The sequence below is a fragment of the Trachinotus anak genome, unplaced genomic scaffold, assembly GCF_046630095.1.
Source record: "Trachinotus anak isolate AG129_WGS33_773 ecotype Australia unplaced genomic scaffold, CSIRO_AGI_Tana_v1 ptg000016l, whole genome shotgun sequence".
In the NCBI taxonomy this organism is placed as follows: Eukaryota; Metazoa; Chordata; class Actinopteri; order Carangiformes; family Carangidae; genus Trachinotus; species Trachinotus anak.
In genome coordinates, this window is record NW_027273867.1 from 17491478 (window position 1) to 17515000 (window position 23523).

At 40.5% G+C, this 23523-nt stretch overlaps 2 protein-coding genes across 4 annotated transcripts in view; both read left to right on the top strand.

Annotated features, from left to right (window-relative positions):
* Positions 1-192: 192 nt before the first annotated feature.
* rprd2a (regulation of nuclear pre-mRNA domain containing 2a) lies at positions 193-12122 on the top strand. The gene is made up of 10 exons (XM_071499855.1): positions 193-646; positions 5543-5672; positions 5959-6110; positions 6317-6369; positions 6534-6660; positions 6851-7026; positions 7484-7826; positions 8457-8657; positions 9109-9291; positions 9410-12122. The coding sequence occupies exons 1-10, from the start codon at positions 472-474 to the stop codon at positions 11065-11067; spliced, it is 3198 nt and encodes a 1065-aa protein (XP_071355956.1). The 5' UTR covers positions 193-471; the 3' UTR covers positions 11068-12122.
* Positions 12123-17962: 5840 nt separating this feature from the next.
* LOC139633743 (CUGBP Elav-like family member 3) overlaps positions 17963-23523 on the top strand; it is a 26388-nt gene continuing 20827 nt past the window's right edge. Inside the window, exons 1-3 of one of the 3 annotated variants that reach the window (XR_011693810.1) lie at positions 17963-18452; positions 19340-19492; positions 21538-21620. Coding sequence is in view for 2 of the 3 variants with exons in the window: in XM_071499634.1 (XP_071355735.1) it covers positions 19348-19492; positions 21538-21620 (228 nt within the window). In the remaining variant the exon portion in view is untranslated. The remainder of the gene's footprint in view (positions 18453-19339; positions 19493-21537; positions 21621-23523) is intronic. The other 2 variants (XM_071499634.1, XM_071499633.1) reach the window with 2 other exon arrangements.

The window sequence follows — 23523 nt, forward strand, 5'->3', positions numbered from 1 at the left end:
TCCTCACTTCACTGTTGTGCCTAAAACGTTTGCACAGTACTGTATAACACTTGTAAAGGTACAGATGGATGCCCCTTTCACAACTATCCATGCAACACTGTGTAACACACAGCAGGCGGCGCTAACAAATGCCAGCTTCCGTGACACTGGGTGGCGCTATAACCACATCGTACTTGCGGAAGTGTCCTTCACCGCTCCACCAGCAACGAGTAAACAGACCTCCAGGATGTCGTACGGCGCTAAGTTCTAGCCTTAAAAACGAAAGGATACAAACTACCTGCGGCGACAGAGACGCTCACGGCGGATAATTTCTAGAAGCAAACAGCCTACAGCACATTTAAGGCTTTCTGACATTACAATGGCGGCTGAGCGGCTGCTGGAAGCGATAACGTCTGTGCTAAGCTAGGTGCTAGCCCCGGCTAACTTCAGTTGGGTTTGGAATGGTAGAGCGCGGCGGGGACTCCTCCAGTCATGGCAGCGGGACCAGGAGCCGCTTCTGGCGGATCTCTGGAGTCTACTTTAGCCCGGAAATTTCAAAGTGTCACAAACACGATGGATTCAATCCAAGGACTGTCAACGTGGTGCATCGACAACAAGAAGTACCACAGCCTGATCGTGCGGCACTGGATCAAGTGTTTGAGGAAATGTAAGTAGCTTTGCTGCCCGTCAAACTACCCGCTGTTGCCCCGACTGGAGCGGTGCGCTCGGCTGGGCACAGCGACCCGAGTCCTTCTGCTGGCCCGGTTACCTGTGACCTAAAATCTGCTGTTTCTGACCCACTAACCGACGGATGTGTCTGAGCTCGACACACCGGGGAACCGGGGAGTTTAAAACGGGCGCTGTAGCCAGTTAGCACCCAATGTTGTGCTGAGTTGATTTTAAATGGGATAATTTCCCGCTTGATGAAATATTTTCTAACGCAAGTGTAAACTAACGCTGCCACATGACAAACCTACGATATCTATTAAAGTTCATGTTAATGGGGTGTGTTTTTTTTATTTTTTATTTTTATGGTAGTGCAATTTAGAGCTCGATGACAGGGCTCACTATTTATTCGTTGTTATTTGATATATCATTGTCATATTACCCCCTTTATTATTGTAGTTTATATTATTTTAGTTTATATTAGGGCTGGACAATTAATCAGTATTATTGAAATCCCAATATGGCCAAGTGCAATAAGTGCAGTTTTCCTGATAAAGGCGGAATGTGTCACAACTTGCCATAAATGAAGCTTTGTGGTGCTACAGAGAGGCCTCAGCCTACAAACCATGTTCTCCAGACATAAAGGAATATGCCTGTTTGGTACAAGACCCAACACAAATTGCATTATCTTTTTTAAAATATTTTTTCAGTGATAATAAAGTTAAAAACGTTACTCATATCGGAATTGCAATATCTGCCAAAATAATAGTAATGATAATGATTTTCTTCTTTCATATTGTTCATCCCTAGTTTATATTGTGCTAACATGCTGCATTTTTCTAAATAAAGTTGATACTGACATCTTGGTATCTGTTCAGGATATATTAAAGCCGCCTTGTTGAGGACTCAGAAAACAGTGGGTGATCAGCAAATCTTCAGGGCCCCCAAACAGGTTATTCGGGCCATGACGCTGCTCTGATAAATCTTGCAGTTAGGTATAGTTGTAATCTAGCATGTGGGTCTGTTGACACTTGGCAGTACACTTACAAGAAGATAGCTGCAAAGTTAGAAATATTGGCATGTTACTGTAACAGATGCATAAGGGTGATGGTGCATGGGATTTAAATGAGAACATTGCTTTTTTTTTTATTGTTCTCAGGATGTAAAGGAATGGATTTGCCATTATCACTGGTGGAGTGGTCAAAGTTACCAGTATAAATCTACTGGTTACTTACTAAATGCATTTCAATAGATTACAGATCATCAATATACTGCTTGTATGACGTTCACATGAGGTTTCTCTGCTGAGCCGAGGACTTGCAGCAGTTATCGTCTTTATTTCTGCTTTTGTTTGTAGGTTTGGTTTTGTGCACTTCTTAGTGTGAGTCAAGAGTAAAAGCCAATCCTAACACAAGTTGTAAAGTTGGCCACTGGTATTTTACTGCGATCAAGTGTGTGAGTTGATAATCAGTAACAAGTTGTGTGTTTCAGTCTGCGGTTTAGTATGGCTTCTGAAACGCTGTATTCCTTTGCTCAGAAATATATTACATGAGCCTTTGCTGCAAGATCTGACAACAAGTAAACCTGTTTACTGTGTGTGTTATAAGACCCTTTACCACTGCCCATATTTAAGAGGCCTGGTGCTGTAGGAATTATTGTCAAAGAATTCTTTGAAAACTGAAGATCATTTGAAGTCTTTAGCACTGAAACAATAATAAGTGCAAGTTATATCAGTAAATTTATTGAAGGATTAGTGCATTATGACCAACTGCAAAGAGCTGCATGGATTATGGTGTATATGTGAATCAATATGCCATTTAATTGACAAAAATATAATAATCTACAATTTTGCGACTGGATTAATTGTTTAGGTTGTTTATTACAGAACAATTTTGAACCTTTTTCCTTCTGCTCGAGATATACTGCTTTTCTCTGGTTTAAGTCATTTTAAGTAAAATATCTTGGGGTTGGTCAGAGAAAACAGATTTTAACATATTTGAATGTGTCTGGGGACAATCTGATGGCCATTTTTCACTATGTTTTGATATTTTCAGACTAAACAAGCAAGGGACCGATGAATCGATAATGGACATAATTGTTAGATGCACCCGTAGAGTCGATACAATAAAGCCACAAGAATAATTTGAAAGGGCTCAATGACCTTTTGGTGATGGCCTGCCATTTGACGGAAAGTTTATATAGATTTATTATCGGAGAAGAGACTCTCAGCTCATGGTTCCATCTGTGATCTTATTATGCCTCTGTGCTGTCGACAGCCGTGGCCACAGAGATTATGTTTTTGGGTTGTCCATTCCTGATTAGATTCTGGTGGTCAAAGGTCAAGGTCATTGTGATCTCGCAAAACATGTTTTTGTCCATAACTCAAGAATTCATAGGCTAATTATAATGAAATACATTGAATGTTTTTAATTAGATTCCTTCAAAGTCTGAACAGACATGGATGTAAACTGCAACTTGAATGGTTGGCGGAGGGATACAACTGTGATTTGGTAAATCTAGTTGAATAATGGAGGTTTGTCTGGTTTCTGTTTTAGGAACATGTAGTGGGTTTACATGACATAAAGTAATATACTGATTATAATTGTAATGACCTTTTCTTCCTTTACATTGTGCACACTGCATTTACTGGAATTGATACAGGAAACTGTCTTTTGCATGTTAATTGGATTTTGTGTTTTTGATGTATTGCTGTTTTGATGTGGCAAAGCCATGTCGGGGTTTCTGACTGGAGATTAGGAAGGAATCTTATTATGGACGAGATGCCAAGGTTGGCTGCTAGACCTTGGTTTCACTCACATGCTGTACCCCATGAAAGTGGAGACGTTTGTCAGACATTAGAGGTGACCTTGGCTCACTGTTGTCTTTTCTCTCAGCTTGCTGTGTGTGTTTATTTGAATGTGTGGCAAACTGTTTTTCACTCTGCTAAAATGCAGTTTGACTGAGAAGAATCTAAAATGGCTTTTTGTTTGGACTACAATTCTATCCATTGTTCTGCTGAAGAGCTCACAGTCAGTTTGCCAATAACTTGAGAGTGAACTCTTGTGGTGATGGTGTTTTGGTGTTAAACTGTTACAAACACAAATAACTGATAGTAAAACCCTTAAAAGAGTCTTTTTGTCTAATCGTCAGAAAGTTGTAACTCCTGACGTTTGTGCTTCGAGTAAGAAACATGGCTTTTTTTCTATCAACTGGAGGATTACATAAAATCAAGAGACGCTTTGTTTGCAGTGATTTGTCCTTGAGTCCAAATTCATTGGCTGAATTAAAGCCTTTGAAACCAGTTGTTTTTGAAGGTATGATGTTTAAAATGCTTTACATCCTGATAAAAATGTTTACATTTTAGATAGCTGGTCAGTTTCCTGTAGATCTTTTTTTCATGTCTAAATTTCATCTATTAACACAGTTGTTTTTCATTTGTTTGGCTGGTTATTATACCCAAGTTCTTTCAAAGTACTGATGAAATTATGTCTGTAGCACAGCTTCTACAGCTGTCAGGTAACCAGAGTTAGCACAGAGGGCTTATTCTATAATCTCATAACTACATTGTGTAGTTGAGAGCTTTGCTTCTTCTGTTGAATTAAAGAAAGGGTTTTGTGGGAAAAGGTGAACTAAGTTATTGATTTGGTTGCTGTTTAGGTAGACTGTTACTTCATGTCCCCTCTAAAGCTCTCTTCAGTACTAAAACATAAAGACAGTGATCACATGTAATGTTATGTTGCATAGTTTGATGTTGGTTGAATGTCATATAGTTATTGATTACATGCTCTCTTTCATGATTCTCTCTTGTACTTCTGATCAGTTTAGATCTCTAATGAAACAAGTTTTTTGATTCAGAGATTATTGGTCACAATGTTAATAATTTATTAATGATTATTGTCATGTATCTATCTGCCATCAACCTATGAGAATGATTATTTTTTTATTGTCATTTATCAAGTGAATGCCAAACATTTTAGATTCATAGCTTAATAAATCTAAGGATTTGTTTTTGCTTTTCTCAGTTAATGTTTCTGTGTCACACTTATTTGTCATTTTTGGCTGGACTGCAACAGTGTGGCCAGCCCTGTAATCACGAATGTGGCTGGCTGGCTGGCTGGCTGGCTGGCTGGCTGGCTGGCTGGCTGGCTGGCTGGCTGATCCGATCTCAAATGCCTCCGTAAAAAGTACGGAGTCCCTTTTCTGTTGGTCTGAGTTTGGTTTGTTAAAAAAGGATCATATGTGAAAACACCCTAATATTCCTTACACTTCTAACTTTCTCTGTCAGTCTTACAGTAAAGATTACAGCACAGCCACCATCTTTAACTTATGTGTATGTGTTCCAGTATGGTGATTTTGTCAGACAACTGGAAATGACTAGGAAGCTAACATGTAATCATAATGGGCTGTGTTTCAGTCACTATGTCACACCTTGTCCCGCACTGGGGTCCCATCCTGGTTTTCTGTGCTAGTTACTGGGCCGAGATTTTCCCCTCCCACTGGGTTCGTAGAAAAACCCACGTCAAATGTGTTTTGTATTAAAATACTGTGTGTGTGAGCACAGAGAGCAGGAGAGAAGCAAACACTGGCTGACACTAGACAGAATGCAAATTACCTACGACACAGTCAAACCATACACTTGGTTTCGACCAAGGCTTGTTTAGGTTCTGATAGTAAGTAATGGATGCTTGTTATTTTGACATTGTGTAGATAATTAATCAGGTAATAATAAGAAAATAATCATTCCATTGCAGCACTACTGGTGTATATAAATATTTGAAACCTGTCAAAAAAAAGAAGAGCTTTTTTTTTTTCAAATTATTTGGACTCGGCTCTTCCCTCAGCAGAATATCTGTCTTCCTGATCAAACTAACCTTACTGTCTCTCTGTCCTCTAACAGCTGATGCCCCACACAGGCTCAACCTGATTTACCTCGCCAACGATGTCATTCAGAACTGCAAGAGGAAAAATGCCATTGTCTATCGTACGGCGTTCGCTGAAGTGCTTTCTGAAGCCTTCCTGCTGGTCAAGTAAGTTGTCTATAGAGATGTGGTTTTATGTGGGAGTCAGTATTTCTGTCAGACGAGATAATAAGTGTATTAAATGCAGTGGTAACATTTGTGTAGTTTGCCCTTTTCATCCTGTCCTTCCTGTCAACCTCATCCTTTGCCTCCTCACTTCCTCTGTCTCCTCTGTCCTTGCCTGTGTTTTGTTCATCCAGAGAAATTCTGCACTCATAAATAAAACAAATGTCATTACAACATAAATCTCTGGCCTTCTCTGTTCTTATTCTGTCATCCTGTCTCCTTTCTCTAGCCAAGAAGGTGACCCCAAGGTGATTAAGTCAGTGGAAAGGATACTGTCCATCTGGGAGGACAGGAGTGTGTATTCAGGGACACTCATTGCGGAGCTTAGGAGTGTCCTAGTCAAAGATGAGTCTCCTCCTGAGACACCTGTGGAGCAAAAAAGTAAGTGTGTCGGGTTATTGTTTCTCACTTTCCTTTGACATTATCATTAATATTACAATAACTGTGCAGTGTTTTGATTTTATTTTCAGTTTGAACACATTTCATTAGACTTAATTAATGGGTAACTGTTTTAAAATGTCTGACAATTTAATTTAATTATTTTTTATTCTTTTATCTCTCTTTCTTTCTTTTTTTTTTTTTCAAAGCCCCAGTTGAGTCTAAAGCAGATCTGCGGTCCAAGATTGTTGCTGAGTTTGTGGTAAGCAAGAAATTTAAGTTTTGAACTAAAAACCCCAGCTGAACTGCGACATTGTTATTTTACAAATGACACTAACAAAAGATAGCTATGCTCGTAGTTGTTTTCTCATTTACTCAAATATTATGTTGGTCTGACGTTGTGCTTGTCTGCTCCATCTGCTTTAGCCCCAGGCACTAATAGACCAACTGTCCAAGTACAAGAGATCTCTGGAGGAGGTGGACCTGAGAGAAAAACAGCTGGCAGCTATGAGGGTTGACATCTGCAGTTCTGATGCCCTCAGGAAACTCAAAGGTGCCTGATTAACTCATCTTCTCCTGGTGTACTATCTAACCTACTACTACTACTACTACTACTACTACTACTACTACTACTACTACTACTAATCAGATGAGTCAAGATCAACAATGATTTTGTCTGTCTGTGTCTCTTTCTCTTTTTAACATTCCCTAAAAATCATACCTGCATAAATTGATTCTTGCAGATAAGGCCGGAGGAAAGAAATTCTCCAAGGATTTTGAGGAAGGAAGCGCACAGCTACAGGAGTTTGTCAAGTTTCTTGACAAGCAAAGCAAAACAGGGCCTCCTCTCCTGGAGGCCCTTAGCAATGCAGATATCTTCTATGAGATGCAGTACAAGGAGGTCAAGATTGTTGCTAACGTAAGTGACACAGATTTATAGTGGGATATTTGTTGTTTAAGCTTTAATTCTTAGTCATAAGACATTTAATTTACCTGTAACTTTTTACATCTCCAGTTGCTTTTAATGCAACCCTCAATTCACACTCTTGCAACTATACATTTTTTTTACAAGATCCATCCATATTCATTTATATAATTTATATACATGGATTCTGCAAAAAGGAATACACTACAATACATACAATAGATGTGCTGTAAGTTCAATAGATTAAACTTCATATTAACTAAAATGACAGAAAAGTACAAATTAAAATATAAAGAAAGAGAAACATTCTTAAAATGTTGACCCCACTGAATTGAGTAAATAAGTGGTACTTGATCATTTTCAAGACTGTGTTGAATTGTTAGCCGGCTGCAAATGTTGGTAGTTTTTGCTTTACCTTCCATGTATTTATACATCATGACCTCTTCTCCAGGCCTACCAAACTTTTGCTAACCGGGTGTCCCACCTCAAGCGTAAGCTGGACACCCTTAAGGCCACCTTACCAGACCTGGACGAGTCGCCGATCCCCTCTCCCTCTGCAGACGCACCATCTCCAACAGGGTCTGAGTCCCCTTTTCATGGTCTGGAATTGGCCCACCCTGATCCAGATCTTGATGGCTCTGCTATGGATGATGAGGCGGAGCCACCGGCCCCGAGCCCTCTGTCCTCACCGGGAGGATCCCCCAGACACACACAGACTCTGGGACAGAATGACAATCGCGAAGTGGAAGACATGGAGCTCTCTGAGGAGGAAATGGACAGTGGTGGCATTATAGGTGAGGAGTGGGCTGATGATTAGTGCTTCTCTGGCTGACTGCACATTGAGAGCGTTTTAAATGCCATATTAAAAGTTTTGAATTTGTGATTATTCCTTCTGGTTTTCTGTGACAGAATTCTGTTGAAAATGTGTTGAAATAATGAAAAGTAGCGGCACTGCTGAAAATATGAAGGAGCCTGGAGTCACTGAATCATGCAATAAACCACAAGAAACTCATATCGCACGTTAATAGAGAAGATCCTCATATTTCACTTCCAAACTGGGTTCCAGGCAGTTTCTCTTGATCACTCATTACCAGCCATAGAGTCACAGAATGAAAATTAGATATATTTAAACAACTACAAGCAGCAGCAAATGTGTCATTTTTCAGTTTTAATTCCAGATTTTCATGATATTTGCTATAGCGCCTTTTAATGTAAAACCATATCAGTATTTATTGCAGTGTATTCCACTAATTCAACAATAAACGGAGTGACTACCTGAAATTCTTCACTTGTAGAAAATCAGTGACAAAATAATTACATGGCCTATAAACAAACAAAATAACTACACTTATCTAGCACTGATTCATACATTGCTTGTCTGATCGGATCCAACCTCTCTCTCACTGCCATGATTCTCCTCTCAGTTGAAGAGCAGACAGAATGCCCCACCCACGCAGAGATGTCCACTTCACTTCCTGTAAATAAGGAGCAATCAGCAGCAACACGGCAGCCTATCACACAGGCCACGGCCTCTGTAGACGCTCCTGCAGCAGTTGTGGAAAGTGTGGACCTGAGTAAAATTGGCTCCATCCTCAATAGTTTAAACTCAGTCATGAAGAACACAGGTGAGTGCTGGTTGCTATTCTGACATCATAAAAACCGGTGAAATAATAATATCATAATAAAACTGAATTAAACTCTGAACTGTTTCTGTGTTTTAACCTCACAACCATGTCTCACTGTGACATAATATACACCTCTACATGTGATAACATTCCACTCAGAATAAATTGTAAAAAGGTGTGTGATGAGATTTTTATGTGATGTATCAAAAAAAAATCTTTGCACTAATGATTGTGTGGTGTCTCTTGACGTCTGCGATGAAACACATAACTCTGCAAATGTGATATTTGTATCTGCAACACAGAATGGAATAGGTCTGAGTCTCTGCATTCCTCCTGTAATAGTTCTACTTCCACTGAAATCTTGAAGTGCATTTTTTGTTTAAACACTAAACATGCCAGTGATAAGTTGTGGTGATTTACATTTGAAGTGAGTGTTGCCTCTGTCTTGCAGGACCTTTGGTGGAGAGTCCTCCTGCAGCTGCTCCAACTGGCTCCTCAGCAAGGACCACACCTGCTATCCCTGTGGCCTCTCAGGAAGCTAGTTCACTGGTAAACCTCTTTTCCAAGGTGGATGTTCGTCCTGCAGACCTCCTCAGTGCTCTGTCCAAAGTCCAGGGCCAAGGCAGCCTTGAGGGTGAGAACAAGGAATACTCTGCTTAGTTTAAAACAAAACTCTATGCATCTATTTTATATTGTATATTAAAAGCAGCTTGCTTAAAATAAATTTTGTTATTCTTCTTTTCCTCACTTAGGCATCACATCTATTCTGAGCAGCCCAGCTGCAAATGTCTCCTCAGCCTCCTCCAGTACAGGCAAGATCCCTCCCTCATCCACATCTGCATCAGCAGCACCCTCTCAGAGCCTGTCCCTCTCCTCTGTTGCACCCGTGCCTTCTTCACACAGCTCTACTGTAAGGCAGAGCACAAGCTCCCAAGTCCCCCCTAAGACTTCTAACCCAGCCTCTGCCCTGGTCCAGGCTCTCCATAGAGACATGGATTTGAATACAGAGACGGAACCGCGCTTGTCCTCCAAGAGTTTAGAGTCTAAAATCCACAACTTCCTGCAGGGGAACCCTGCTTTTAGCACATTTGACCTGGGTTTTTCTACGAACCCAGTGGGAGGGGAAAATGTCGGCCCAGTAACTAGCACAGACAACCAGGATGGGACCCCGGTGCGGGACGAGGGTGGAGGCACCCCGACTCAAGATGAGATCATGGACAAGCCTGTGGTGGTCCCGTTCACTTCCAACACAAATCGGTCATCTATTGGAGAAACAGCTCCTACTGCATACAAGAATAGCACTCAGAAGAACCTCACCAGCTCCCAACAGCAACCTCACTTGCAGCCAGGTGTTGCTCAGAATGGTCAGGTCTACCAGCCGCAGTCAGAGCATTTAATTACTGCTCCTGTCGCACATTACCAGCAGATGTCTGCACAAACTGGAGGGCCAATGGCTGGAGAAAGAGCCCCAGGCAGTGCCAGTGGTACACAGACACTTGAAGGCTTTCAGGGGGTGAATGAAAGGGGTTGGTATAGTGACACCTACCCAGAGGGGAGCTCTCAGCAACCCAGAGGCTACAATGTGCCTGGAGAAAACAAGACGCCAGGTCTTTATCCATACCAAGCAGAGCAAGCGCAGCAAGATTTGGCCGCCCAGCAGGGTGCCGCCGCATCGCCTGGTTTCTTTAGAAGCAACCTCCCACCTGTTCCAAAGTTACCTCCCCCTCCTCATGCCTTTGACGCCCCTCCTCCTGTGAACAACAGTACGATGATTCCTCCAGATCAGCAGGCAATGAACCACACAGGGGAGTTGACTGGGGCCAGAGTCAACAGTGCCATCAGTGGGATGGTGGTACATGACCATCAGCACAAGTCCATGTTTCATTCAGATGATCCGATATATGAACTTGAAAGACCTCACCCTCGTCACCCTGGGGATTTACACCCTCACCCAGACGACTTGCGTTATCAGGAGGACCTTGAGCGGTACCAGCGTGACGCCCGGCTCTTTCAGGATGACACTTACCACCACCCAGATGATCCATATTACAGGCCAGGCAGCCCCCCACACCAGTACCCCAGAGGTCGAGTCATCACTCCCCCACTCTCGCCCTCAGAAGACCCTTACTATGCCCATGACTACCAGCGGCACAGCCCCCCTCCTCAGCACTACACTCCAAGAAGACCACCACCACCTCATCTTGATATCCATCATCCTGGTATACGACCTCCACTTCGGCCTCCCCACCCAGCTCACCACCCGCACCCAAGGGGACCCCCACGTGCACCCTTTCCTCAGTTCCATGGCCCCAATCCAAGGTTAAGAGGCAAACGTCCAGGTCCAAGAGGAGGGGGAAATACTGGTCCAATGTTCCCCCCGAAAAGACCCTTTCCGCCCCCACGATACTGACTGGAGATGTTGCTTTGAGCTCTCGTCAAATCACTGTGGATGTCATGAAAGCAGGTGCAGGACTTTTAAGACTGTTCGGTAACTGAAAAGTCACTCAGTTGTGAAGTCCACACCCTGCCATGAGGGGCCTCTAAAAAATCTGAAACAGCAGATGTTGGGGGGCTCAGACACAGAGGTGGGCATCAGAGGACAAGCTTATACTGAAGAACAAAATTCAACGGCCACCGGAAGAAAACTGAAAATGGCGACAAATAAAGGCTGTTTAGAAGGTTGAGCAGAGACAACGCCAAGAGATGTAAAAGAAAGAGGCTCTGAGGGGGCTGCTGAGCTGAAGAGTGAAGACAGAAGATTAAAGAAAATAAGAGGTGGATATATATAATTCACTTTTTGTGTTATTAGCTCCAGTAATGAAGTATTGCATTAAATATGTAATTGAGCATCAGTTTAATATAGGTCAGAGTGTGTGCATGGTACGAGCGTGTGCATGCGGTCAAGTATAAGTGGACTAGTCAGAGGCCGTTCCTCATTTTCTTCCAAGTTGAATCCGAAGAGAGTTATTTTTGCTAAGAGAATAAGTAAAGAATGTAGCTGGTGCGATGTGTCTGCTGTTATTGAGTTTTTCAGTGAGCAGTTCTGACTGCTTCTCTTCCACATCAGCAGTTTCCCAGTAGCTTTTGGTAAAACATCAATTTAAATTTCACTTTGGGTATAAAAAAACAAAAGAAAACACAGTGTATGTTACAGAATTCCTGTTTATTCAACGATACTCATTTGCATATTTGGGGAAAAATAATTTTTCACTGTCTCAACTCGGATTGTTATATTTGTGAAGCCATGCTTTCTTCACTAGTGCGTAAGATCCCTTCGGCGATAGTTTCACGTCTCGTTGAGTTCCTTGAAGGAGAGCGACACAGGTCTAGTCCAAGGGGGAGAGAGGTGTGTGATTCTTTTTTTCACCCTCCAACACCGACGCAGAAGAAGTGCATTTTTGGAGGGGATGAAGATTCTTCAGTTTCGTTTTACTTGTACTGCCTAATAAAAATCTGAGTTTAAAACAATGTGTTGTTTTTTTTTCTTTCCTCTGATCCTTGGACTGTTGCATCATTGCCCTAAACTCCTAGTCATCAACCATTAAAGCGAATTCATCACATTACAGAATTGACTGCATTTTATAGAATTATGCTTTGCTTATATTTAATCACTATTTCAATACAGACAAAAATAGTTTTGTAAAAAGTCATACTCAAACTATCAGTTTCCTGTTAGATCTAAAATACGTTGCTGTTACCATATAACATTATACAAGAAAGGTTAAAGTAATGTTACGCTCAAAGAATGAAAAAACTCTAACAATGCATCATGTTTTGTACCATTTGGTTACTTGTTATTATTGTAAAGAAGATCTGGCAATTTCTAAAAGAGAAATACAGTGGGGTCTTAAAGTCTTAGGCCACGTCTCAGACTTTTGGACCTGCTTGTAAATGATCTGATTGGTCAGATTTAAAATCATTGGAAAAATATTGTCTGTGCTCTAAATAGTCTATAGTTTTTAAATCGGACATTTAAACCATAAACATAAGACAAAAAGTTAGACTTGATGTCTAATGATGAAAGAACGTGATAGCATACTTCAACTTGTGTGGACATAACTGTTATTAAATACCAGTGTGTTTATGTCATTGATCATTTCATAAACTCTTAATTAAAAAAGGTTGAAGGTTTTTAACTGAACTGACCCTCAGTTACTCGGTGTGGTCAACTATAGAAGACGGAGGAGTCTCATTGCAGTCTTGTTTCTCTGTTTATTTTGCTGTTAATAGTACAATCCATCAGATTTCAAATTGGCCTTGAAACAAGAACAGAGTTCATGTAATTGGAGTTCGCTTAACGCTGAAAGTTTCGGTGGAGTCTGTTTAAGTTATTAACACATGAAGTTAGTGTTTTTTCACAGTAGTTTACCTTCTTAAAACCGTGAATCAGCTTTTCCAGAAGCAGATTTTTTTTTTCTTATGTGAAGCCACTCAGCAAACATTCAACAATTATTCTTTTGATTTGCCCCCACCCCTACTGCTCTACATTTCCAGTAGTGGCTTCATTGTCTTTCTCATTACATTATCCTCTGGCTTCACAAATATTCCTTCATTAATTCAGGAGGGGAATGTGAGAAGCTTTTCATTTTGAGGCCAAACTGTCTCCACACAGGGCTTCAATGTGACAACAAGTTTGCAAGACAAAGTGATAATCAGTTAGATTGATGAGGCAATTACAAAGCAAGCATTTAAGCTCCTTACGTGATTAATTCATTTAAAACAAATCAAATGTAGCTCGACGTTTAGATTGTTTAGTACCTCGTTTGATGATTTTTTAGTTATACTCTCAAATGAAATAGATCTGCTTATATGTATTAAAACAAGTGTTTCCTCTTAGAATGACTAAATTATTAAACCATCACATTAAGTCACTCATTTCTGCACACTGTGAATATTAAACTCTAATATCCCAAACTTTTAATTGATTTGTAAGCATCCTGAAGAAACAAACTATACTTTTTTTTTTTTAACTCCGAACTTTATTGATTCCTTAATTTATTTTTTTCATACACGTCGAGCTCAATGAGCTTCTGTTCGGTTCAAATCGGACTTAATTCAGACCTACTTTTAATTTATACAGGTTTCGTTTTTCCCGAAAATAAGAATCGATTTTTAACAAGAACGAAAACTTTTGGTCTCTGTGCACACGTAACTCTTAAAAAAAAAAAGCGTTGTTATAGATGAAATAATCAAAGTGAAGCTAAAAGTTAATTCGACGCGTTTTGGCTGATGCGACGTTTGAGAGGTGGAGCAACAGGTGAAGCAGGCAGAAAGTGAAAGGCTGCGGAAGACGGCGCAGTCAGCTCCGTCGCCAGATGTCAGCAGATCTTTCCCGAAGCGCTGTCACCTTATTAGACTGCTTTATTAAACCAGCAGCGGCTATAGCACAAAAAAAAAAAAAAAAGTCTACCTTCAGATTCCTATTTTCCTATTTTTTCTCAATGTTCCTGAATGTTGCACATGCTCAAGTCTTCCATCACTTGAATTTTAACCAATGTCCTGTTTCATCCCCCTTCCTCCTGTTTCTGTCCTCAGGGATCCAGAGCCACACTTTGATGTGTCTGATGTGATGACAACCCTCTCCCACATGTTACCTGGTGGAAGTGGGGGGGGGGGGGGGGCTGCTGCTGCTGCTGCTGCTGTGGCCCTGCTCTTTGAATCCTGTGCCGCCTCCAGTGATGGCTCTTCATGGTCTGACATGAATGCAGCTGAGTAAGGTGCTAGTTTAATACATCAGACACTGAGTGCCACCAGCAGGAAATCAAAACAAGCAATACAGGCAGGGAGGAAATAAAATGCTGAAATTGTCTCTCTCTCTCTATCTCTCTCTCTCTCTCTCTCTCTCTCTCTCTCTCCCCCCTGTCTGTATGTTTAGTTGTGTGTTTGAGAGCAGTCATAGGAAAACAAGAAGGTCGGACTGAGAGGCCCCTGTGAAGTAAGTACAGCTAGGATTATTAAATACTTGTTGAACATATTCTCTCTCTCTCTCTCTGTCTCTCTCACTCATACAAACTCATTACTATCAGCAACACCAGACATGTAAAACTGTCCACTGAATGCATATTTGTGTGAAATAAAGTATCACTGTTCATACCAAATTAAAGCAAGGTTGTGTTGCCTGTTTATTTGCAGTATCCTGTGGATCTCCAAAAGGTCCGTTTTTCATGGAGCTAAGAAAGACTTTGCTCTCACATAATCCAATGGGATTCTAAAAGAGTATATATAGCTATGTTTTTTTTTTCTAAGAATGCAAGAAATGTTCTCCACCCATCAGCTTATCCATCAGCTTATATGAAAATGTCAAAATCACCAAGACAAATGATGATTCATTTGTTCCTTTCAAAAATCCTCTTTTTTTTCCTGCTATTTAAGTCAGTAACTCAGCACTGACACCTTATTTTTGTAATCATACGGGGGAAAATATCTAATAACAAAGTAAAATATTCCAGCCTTGTTTTGTTGCAAATCCATTTCTCTGAAGTATTTCCTAAAATTGAGTTCCATCTTTCATAATTGTAGTGCAGCAATGACACCTTATACTTTCTTATTTCAAGATACAGGTTGAAATACTTGCACTGCACAGATTTATTTTTAACATTTTGAGAAAATATGACTTTTAGGACCCAAGTAAAGATAAATATCTTTATAAAAATGGTGCTTTTCCAAAACTTGGAAACTAAGCTGCCCAACAGAAAAAAGTACAACCTGCAAGTTGCAACATGATACTTACACATAAATACAGTGGGAATAATAATCCAATAATATGGTCTATATGTGACACTATGAAATGGGCATGGTGTTTTTAATTTCGATACTTTAAATACATTTTGCTGAAATGCATTGAGTGAAATGTTTAAGGCACGACTTTTACTTGTAATGTAGTATGTTCACATTGTTGTATTCTTAGTATATAAGCTCTGTTTACTTCTCCCATCACTGTTTAAAGCACAAAAACACATTCAACTCCTCAAACACATGAGCACAGCAGCGACATACACACCATTACTGGTCACATATGTGTTTGCTGCTCGTCACCAGATGTCGTTGTTGGTTACACACTGAAATAAAATAAATAATAATAATAAAAAAAAAAAAAAGACATCCATTGTCAAAATGACACACATCACGTTTTCAGTTACGTTCATCATCCATTTCTACCTGATCGGAACTCACCCACCTCACCGCCACGCCTGCACAGTACACAGGCTTATATTGGGGTTGGAGGGCGGAGGGCAGATAGGATTTAGTGGCTGATGGCAGATGGCAGTGTTAACATTAGAGACAAGCCGATGAGATATTCTGCTGGTGGAAATAAAGGAATTAGTCTTGTGATCATAGAGGGATCTGCGCCCAGAGGTTTGCCTTGTTAATGCTGCTGCTGCCACTGCTTCCGCCGAGCAGGTCCAGATCGTGACTCCTTTGAAGTGTCGCCTTGGTGCGCATGTGGGGTGTGTGCAACCTGCTGTCATGTGGGTTCATTGTTTACATGCTGCCGAGATTTCACCGAGGGTGTGTATATACGTGTGTGTGTGTGTGTGTGTGTGTGTCCTATTACGGTCCCTGCATTCACGAACACACACATGGAAATCATGTGTTTTTTGCACTCGGAGAGGTAATATCGCAGCCCTGTTAATGAGTCATGGGGTTGAGTCGAGCCATTTCAGGACCACGGCCAGCTCCACGGCGAGAGAACAAAAGGCGGATTTACATCGCTTGATGTCAGGGACCGTCTGCTTCTTAACCGGCCACAGAAAAAACGAAAAATATGATTAAACCCCCCCCCCCCCCCCCTCCCGGAGCAAACGCTTCCTGCTTATCGTTTCTCTATCGTTTCTTTACCTTTTCTTTGTATGCCATCATCCAAAGTCGCTCTCAGTCTGACTTTAGTGTGTTGCGTGTGTATTAGTGGATGATAGTCCTGTAAACATGCCAACATTCAATCCATTCTGTGGTCACTGAACTTAACAGACCTAACACAATAATAATAAAATGTACACTATGATGGCGGACTGGTTACCTACCCAGGATGTATCCACTATTGAACAAATGTGTATTTATTTATTTTATTTAACAGATGCTATTCAGATAAACATTTACATAACAGATGCAACAGATGTAATGTATATAGGGGGTCACCAAAGCCAGGCTTTTTTGGTTACGCTTTGAAATCTAGTTTAAACCAGCCAAACAACAACAAAACTAGATCACGGTAAAACCAGGACACGTAAAATTAACTGTATATACGTGTCTCTGTGTGTATGTATTGTGTATGACTGTATAAGTGTAGATAAAGGATAAGTGCGTGTACATTTACAGGCGTCACTCAGGACTGTATTGCCCAGTGTCACTGTTGTGCATGTATGTGTTTATAGGTATTAAATGGGTGTTTCAGTCAGCTATTCAGGAATGAAGGTCACGCAGCAGGGTAGACGTGGGGAATACAAAGATGATGTAAAAGTTATTATTACTGCAAGAACATTTGTCTCAGATGTGATGTGTGATGAGCTGATGTGATTAGTTAATCACTGAGCAGACTGACAAAGAATTAATCACCAACTATTTTGGTAACAATATAAAAATGCCAAAAATTCACAGCTCCAGCCTCTCAACTGTGAATATTTGCGAGTTTTCTGTTTGCTATGATATTAAATTTAATATGTTTGGGTTTTGGATTGTTGGTCAAACAAAACAAACAACATGAACAACCTCAGTTTGGACTGTGGGAAATGTCATGAAAAATGTTCTTTTCTGTCATTTTATATATATTCAGCAATTAATCAATTATTTTCAATCAGTTTTATTTGCTCTTTGTTGTAAAGTGTGACATATCTTTGCATATCTTTGGGATTTGGACTGTTGGTTGGACAAAATAAGACATTTGAAGACGTCACCTTGGGATCTGGGAAATGTTAACATGCATGAGTAACAATTTTTTTGACATTTTTGACAACTGAGAAAACAATCTGCGGATAACTGACAATGAAACTAATCCTTAGGTGCAGTTGTTCATATAATAGTCGTGCAGCAGGGCAGAGTAAGGGAAAACAAGATGCTATAACAGAAGTAAGATAAAGAAACGCAACCTGCAAGTCCAATGGGGATAAAATACACGCGCGAATTCAATCATTTAACATCACACTGTACAATCATAGCTGTGTTTCATGCACTGGCTTTTTTTTTATCTCTCCCTCCTCTTTACTCCAGCCTGTCCGGCTGTCACATGGCAGGTACTTTAGCGACGGTCCCTGGCGACAGACATCACGGCTCGTACAGCCCAGGGGAGGGATGGAGCTGAGATGGACAGGGAGGGAGACACCGGCTTACGACGTCAAAGGAGTACAGACACACACACAGAAGGAGAGGGAGAGGGAGAGGACAACCAACCAGACTGCCAATTCCCCACGGTCTGCTGAAAGGAAGCCTAAATATACATTTATCTGAACACCCTCCATTCAGCCAAGCCAGAGAGATTTGTTTTATTTTTTATATCATATTTATTTGAAAAAAAAAAAAACAAAAAAAAAACAAACGGAGCATCTGTCAGGAAAGAGCAGGAGGGGGGAAAAAAAACAACAAGCTGATCTAGAAAAACACGCTCATGCCGAATAAAGGACCGTCGCTGGATGTTACTTGTGTTGTTGTAGGGGGGGTGCAGGCCTAACTTGTTTCAGGATTCAAAGACGCTCTCACAGGCAAATGAACTGAATAATTGAGCTTCAATAACTAAATAACAGCGGGGGAAGAAGAAAGGCATCCACTGATTCCGCCGATTCTCCGCCACGACCAGCACCACAGGTATGATTTTTTTTTTTTTTTTTTTAACTCTTTGTTGGTTTGTGTTTTTGGTCAAATGTGTAAAATCATGTGCAGGTCATTGTTGTTGTCACCCACGTCTTGACAAAGAGAGCGCAGGTCTCCAGCTGTGTTGACAGACACACTGGCATGTCTCTGTGGGGGCTTAAAGATAGGCGGCCTAGACCGAATTCAGTGCATTGTGTTTACTATTATTTACTAAGGTGTGACTTGAATTTTTTGTGTCTGTATGTTGGCAGAGGGAAAATATCTTAGCTCTGTAGCTATGGGTCGTGAATATTAATTCAAAAATGTTAATGTAAAGCCAGGAAGATGGAAGTTATGAGCTTATAATTCAATTTTATGTCATTGATTTTTATGTAGGCTAGCATTTTATGCAAATAAACACAAAGTAGTGGTTTAAGATGTTTGAAATTATGTCAGAAAATATGTGTAATCGCTTTCAAACCTCTAAAATGAAATTACATCATTATTCCTAGAGAATATATAGGATCTTATAGCTCCCACAGTGTATCTGTGACAGTCAACAATGAGCTCATAGTGGAATTACGTTACTTATAAGCATTTTCATCCACTAATTTATCAATTTAATATTCTATATAGTAGTGGCAGTGGTATATATGTGTTTTACTGTGAAATCTGCGTTATATAGTCCTAAAATTTACCAGAGGATCAGGTCTGCCATGTCTCCGAGGGTGTAGAAACTATTATTTCAGCTTTCCATTCCCTCTGAATGCTCCCATCTGCACCTCCATCCCCGGCCTCCTGTTTGCACCTCCTGTGCAGTGTGAATTTAAGCCTGCAGGCTCCTGTCTGCTCCTCCTGACCGCCTCCACTCTCTGTGTATGTGTGTTATTATTCCTCCCCAGACTTCTCAATGAAGGAGCCTGACGCAATCAAGCTCTTCATCGGGCAGATACCCCGAAACCTGGAGGAGAAGGACCTAAAGCCCATCTTCGAGCAGTTTGGCAAGATCTATGAGTTGACGGTGATAAAGGACAAATATACAGGGATGCACAAAGGTAAGGACCAAGAACGCCTACTTGAAAAGATTTTGTCTCAGGGAACCCAGCAAGGGGAAAATTGTTGTTGATTTAGTATTTATTATGTCAGGGGAAGGTAGTGGCGAGAATAAAGCATGTCATTACAATAGCTGCCTCTGTATATCTTCCAGTTTTGACTGACATCCCATTAAGTATCAGCAAGGTTAATCCTCAGTTAGCTGTTGTCCCTCTGGAGCCTCTTTAAGGATCCCTGTGAGGCCAAAAACCCGATGTTTAATGCACAGTTGGTGGAAAGTTTGTATCCTCACATTTCCAAATATTTTTTAGTCATGGTTTCTGTTTTGGATTACACTGAAAAAATAGCTTTGACTCATCTTTAAAAATTGAGGTAATGACTCATGCCACATCTTTACAAGTTGAATCAACATAATGCCATTAAACAAGTTAAGTCAACCAATAACTAATCTAACAGAATTGGTTAACAAATTGGGCAAACTATTTTAATTATAAGTTTCTTTCTTTCTTTTTTTTTTTTAAAGATATGACCACATATAAAAGTGTAGTATTGTATTTGCACACTGCCATTCTTGCCATTGCAAGCCATAGTCTGCTCATTAAGAGCAAGTTGAATTTAGTGTCCTGACTATGGACAATAGAAAGAGCCACAGTTTTCTGCCTCCAGCTCTTGGATTAATGGCCAATACACTCTTGAACCTTAGACAGTCTGTTATATGCACTCTGTCTAGGCAGCTAACCAACTGTATTACAACACTGGAAATGTGGAAACTGTAGAAATATTGTTGAAAATAGTGTAAAACACAAATGAACACACACATAAAATGACTTCAGTTCATGAGTGTGTCGCCCCAGTGCATGCTGGGAGGTTTCCCTTCACACCTACCTCTTGATGCTAGAACAGAAATGTAAAGGCACTATTAGCTTTAGGTTACCTTCACTAAAATCTTTCAGTAGTTGCTCTTCACCACAAACCACCATTTAATTCAAATAAGACTACTAATAACACTATGGTGAATCATAGACTACAAGAATGAATGAATCATTTTAGACTGTTAGGATTATGAAAATATGCAGAATGAACAATGTAAAATATCGCACAGTACTCTCCTCAGAGTTAATTATCATTACCAGAAAGGTAGGTGTCTAAGATCAGTCTTAGAAAAAGTATTTTGTCGCTCCATAATTGGTTTCATGTGGTGATATCAATCAGGTTGAAAGTGTTGTTGTCAGCCATTACTGCTACTGTATGTTAGGGGGTTAACAGGCTTCTCGTGTTTTGGAAAATTAAACTCCTCATACAGTTAAAATCCTGCTTGATAGATAGACTTAAGTTGGTAAAGTGATCTAAGCTTAACAATGATCCTTACTGTCATTTCTAATGCAAATGTGAGCACAGAAGACAAAGGCTTTTATAAATCCACATAAACCATCAGTCATTTGGGAGATGTATAGGGCCAGGTGGTATCAGTCCTCTAACACCTATAACACCTATTCTGCATACATTTACATATTCATGATTTGTGGGAGCCCTAAAGGTTAATGAAGGCCTTTCTCTATTATGTGGGACTGCATACATTTTGCTTGAACAGCGTGGTATTAACTACTCATTCAGACTGCTTGTGTCTGAATTTTGTCTCCAGGTATTATGATTTAATAATCCCATAGATCTAAATGACAGTTGTTCATTGTTTTTATTTTTCATATTATTTTCTTGTCTGTTTTTATGCAGCTTTAATTGCATATTAATTATGATGGCTCAAATAAAAGTGGGAAGCATTTTTTTTTTAAATAAATTTTAATCACATGGTGACCCAGAACTGTTACATGTTAACTGTTAAATAAAACCAGAGCACATATATCAAATGGCATATTTATAACAGGGCAATAATGTTTCTGCCTATAGGCCTTCAGGGCAAACAGCCAATTAAGATTAAGTTACAATAATATGGCACCAACTAGGACATTATATATAGCATATGAATGGGACATTAAAAATACATACACTTATAGTTTGCTGATCTTCCACCATTTGTCTTTGTCTCCAGGATGTGCCTTCCTGACATACTGTGCACGTGAGTCCGCCCTCAAAGCCCAGAATGCACTGCACGAGCAGAAGACACTACCAGGGGTGAGTGTGGCGATGTCTTCTCGAGTCCTCAACAGCCCACATGTATATAAAAAGGAGGCAAAATAACTGGCATGCCAGGCTATGTGAACCCACCACACAGACACACGTGGACACACAGTGACACAGGAAAATTAACAGAGTTTGACATGTCGGCCCGACTTCCCCCTTTAGCTGATATGCTCCAATAAAGGTCAGAGGCTGCACTCCCTCTTATGTTTCATATGTGATGCATCCAGACATATCCATCCAGTTAAGGCATGAGTCATCCTGCTACATGTCATGGGTTGAAAGAGACAGCTATGAGGCTCGCTGCTGGAGTGACTTTGCCAGTTCTTATTCTCTCTGATGTTTCTCTCCCTTTCTGTCTCCATCTTTCTCTCTCTCTCTCTCTCTCTCTCTCTCTCTCTCTCTCTCCCCCCCTCACTTTCTATCCATCTCTCCCTCTGAATTCTAATCAAAGTTAAACCTAGCTTTATTAGCATAGCCAGGCAGCAGGTGTGCTGCCAAATGACATTTCCAGAGCTAAATATGACATGACAGCCGCGTCTCTATAATAACCGACTATATGAGAGACAAGGCGACAAGGCAAGGAATTACTGAGACAGAGTGTGCTCCCAGACTTGCTACTGCTTCCTCTTTTACTAACAAGGCTTTAACCTTGTTTCCTTTTGGTTATTTTTGTTGAAATCTACATCATTCACTTCTTTTTTTTCCCCCCTCCTGAATGGCAGCTCATGGACGTAGTTGTTGAGGGAAGATTGAGGAAGCAGATAAAACATGTATGGCTCCAAATAGCTATTATTTACAGTATTGATGAACAATCTTTTTTTTAATAATCGTTCAAATGGTTGGCAAAATATGCCTGTAAGTTCTCAGAACCAATATGATGTAGTCCTGTTGCTTGTTTTTGTCCTACCAACAGTCCAAACCCCAAACATCATGGACGACTAAGAAAACCCAGCAAATATACACATTGGAAAAGCCGGAACTAATGATTTTTTTTTGTCATTAATCAGCAAGTATTTTGATATTCAAGTAATGATTTGAGTCATTTTTCACAAAACATCCTCTGCTTACAGCTCTTCCTGGTTTTCTTTGTCTGAAATGGCATTAGACTGAATATCTCTGAGTTTCAGGCTGTTGGTAAGGCAAAAGGAGACATGTGATGGACTCTCATCTTGATGGGCATTTTTCACTACTTTTGAAAATTTAATAGACAAAACAGTCAGTCGAGAAAATTATCATCAAACTAATTGCTGATAAAAAGAAAAAATGAGTTGAAGCAGTAAAACACAATTAAACACTAGGCCTCACATTTCAAGAAGCTTGAAGAAGCTTTTTTTATTTTTTTTTTCCTCCATAATTGACCCGAACGCTTACTCGATTATTTAAATCGCCGATGGTTAATTTTCTGTCAATCGACTAATAATTTCAGCAGTAGAACAGTGTTGTCATGGCAGGCAGGGGGCTACTGGGGGGGTGTAGAGACAGTTTGAAGGAGCAGGCTGTTATTAGGGTAGCGACAAAAGAAATCCTATTGTTAGCGTGACAGTAGCGTGACCTTCCTGACCTCACGTAGGGGATCAGCAGGGCCCAATGCCCCATGGCTAAAGCCCTCTTCCCCCTGTGTTTCTACCCCAGCGGCTCTCCTCCTCACAACCTCTTACCTCTAAGCCGTGTGGAACAAGCTAAACCCTCCTGTGTTCTCTCAATCCTTTCCTGCCCTCCCCCCTCCCTCGCCCCAAAAGAAAAAAAAAAAAGACGAAAACCATCTTATTAGCTTCATACACGCCCACATGGACAAGAACTGCTTCCCACCCCTGCTACCAGCTGTGGTGTAATTGTCATCTAATTGCACCTGCACTGCCAAAGAATAATTAACTTTGGCATCTCATGGTCAGGG

Bases quoted from the DNA above. Each gene is read 5' to 3' on its own strand.
- rprd2a (XM_071499855.1), top strand. From the start codon at position 472: ATGGCAGCGGGACCAGGAGCCGCTTCTGGCGGATCTCTGGAGTCTACT. The intron at 6,370-6,533 runs GTAAGCAAGAAA...CATCTGCTTTAG, and splicing joins AGATTGTTGCTGAGTTTGTG to CCCCAGGCACTAATAGACCA. The intron at 7,827-8,456 runs GTGAGGAGTGGG...TTCTCCTCTCAG, and splicing joins GGACAGTGGTGGCATTATAG to TTGAAGAGCAGACAGAATGC.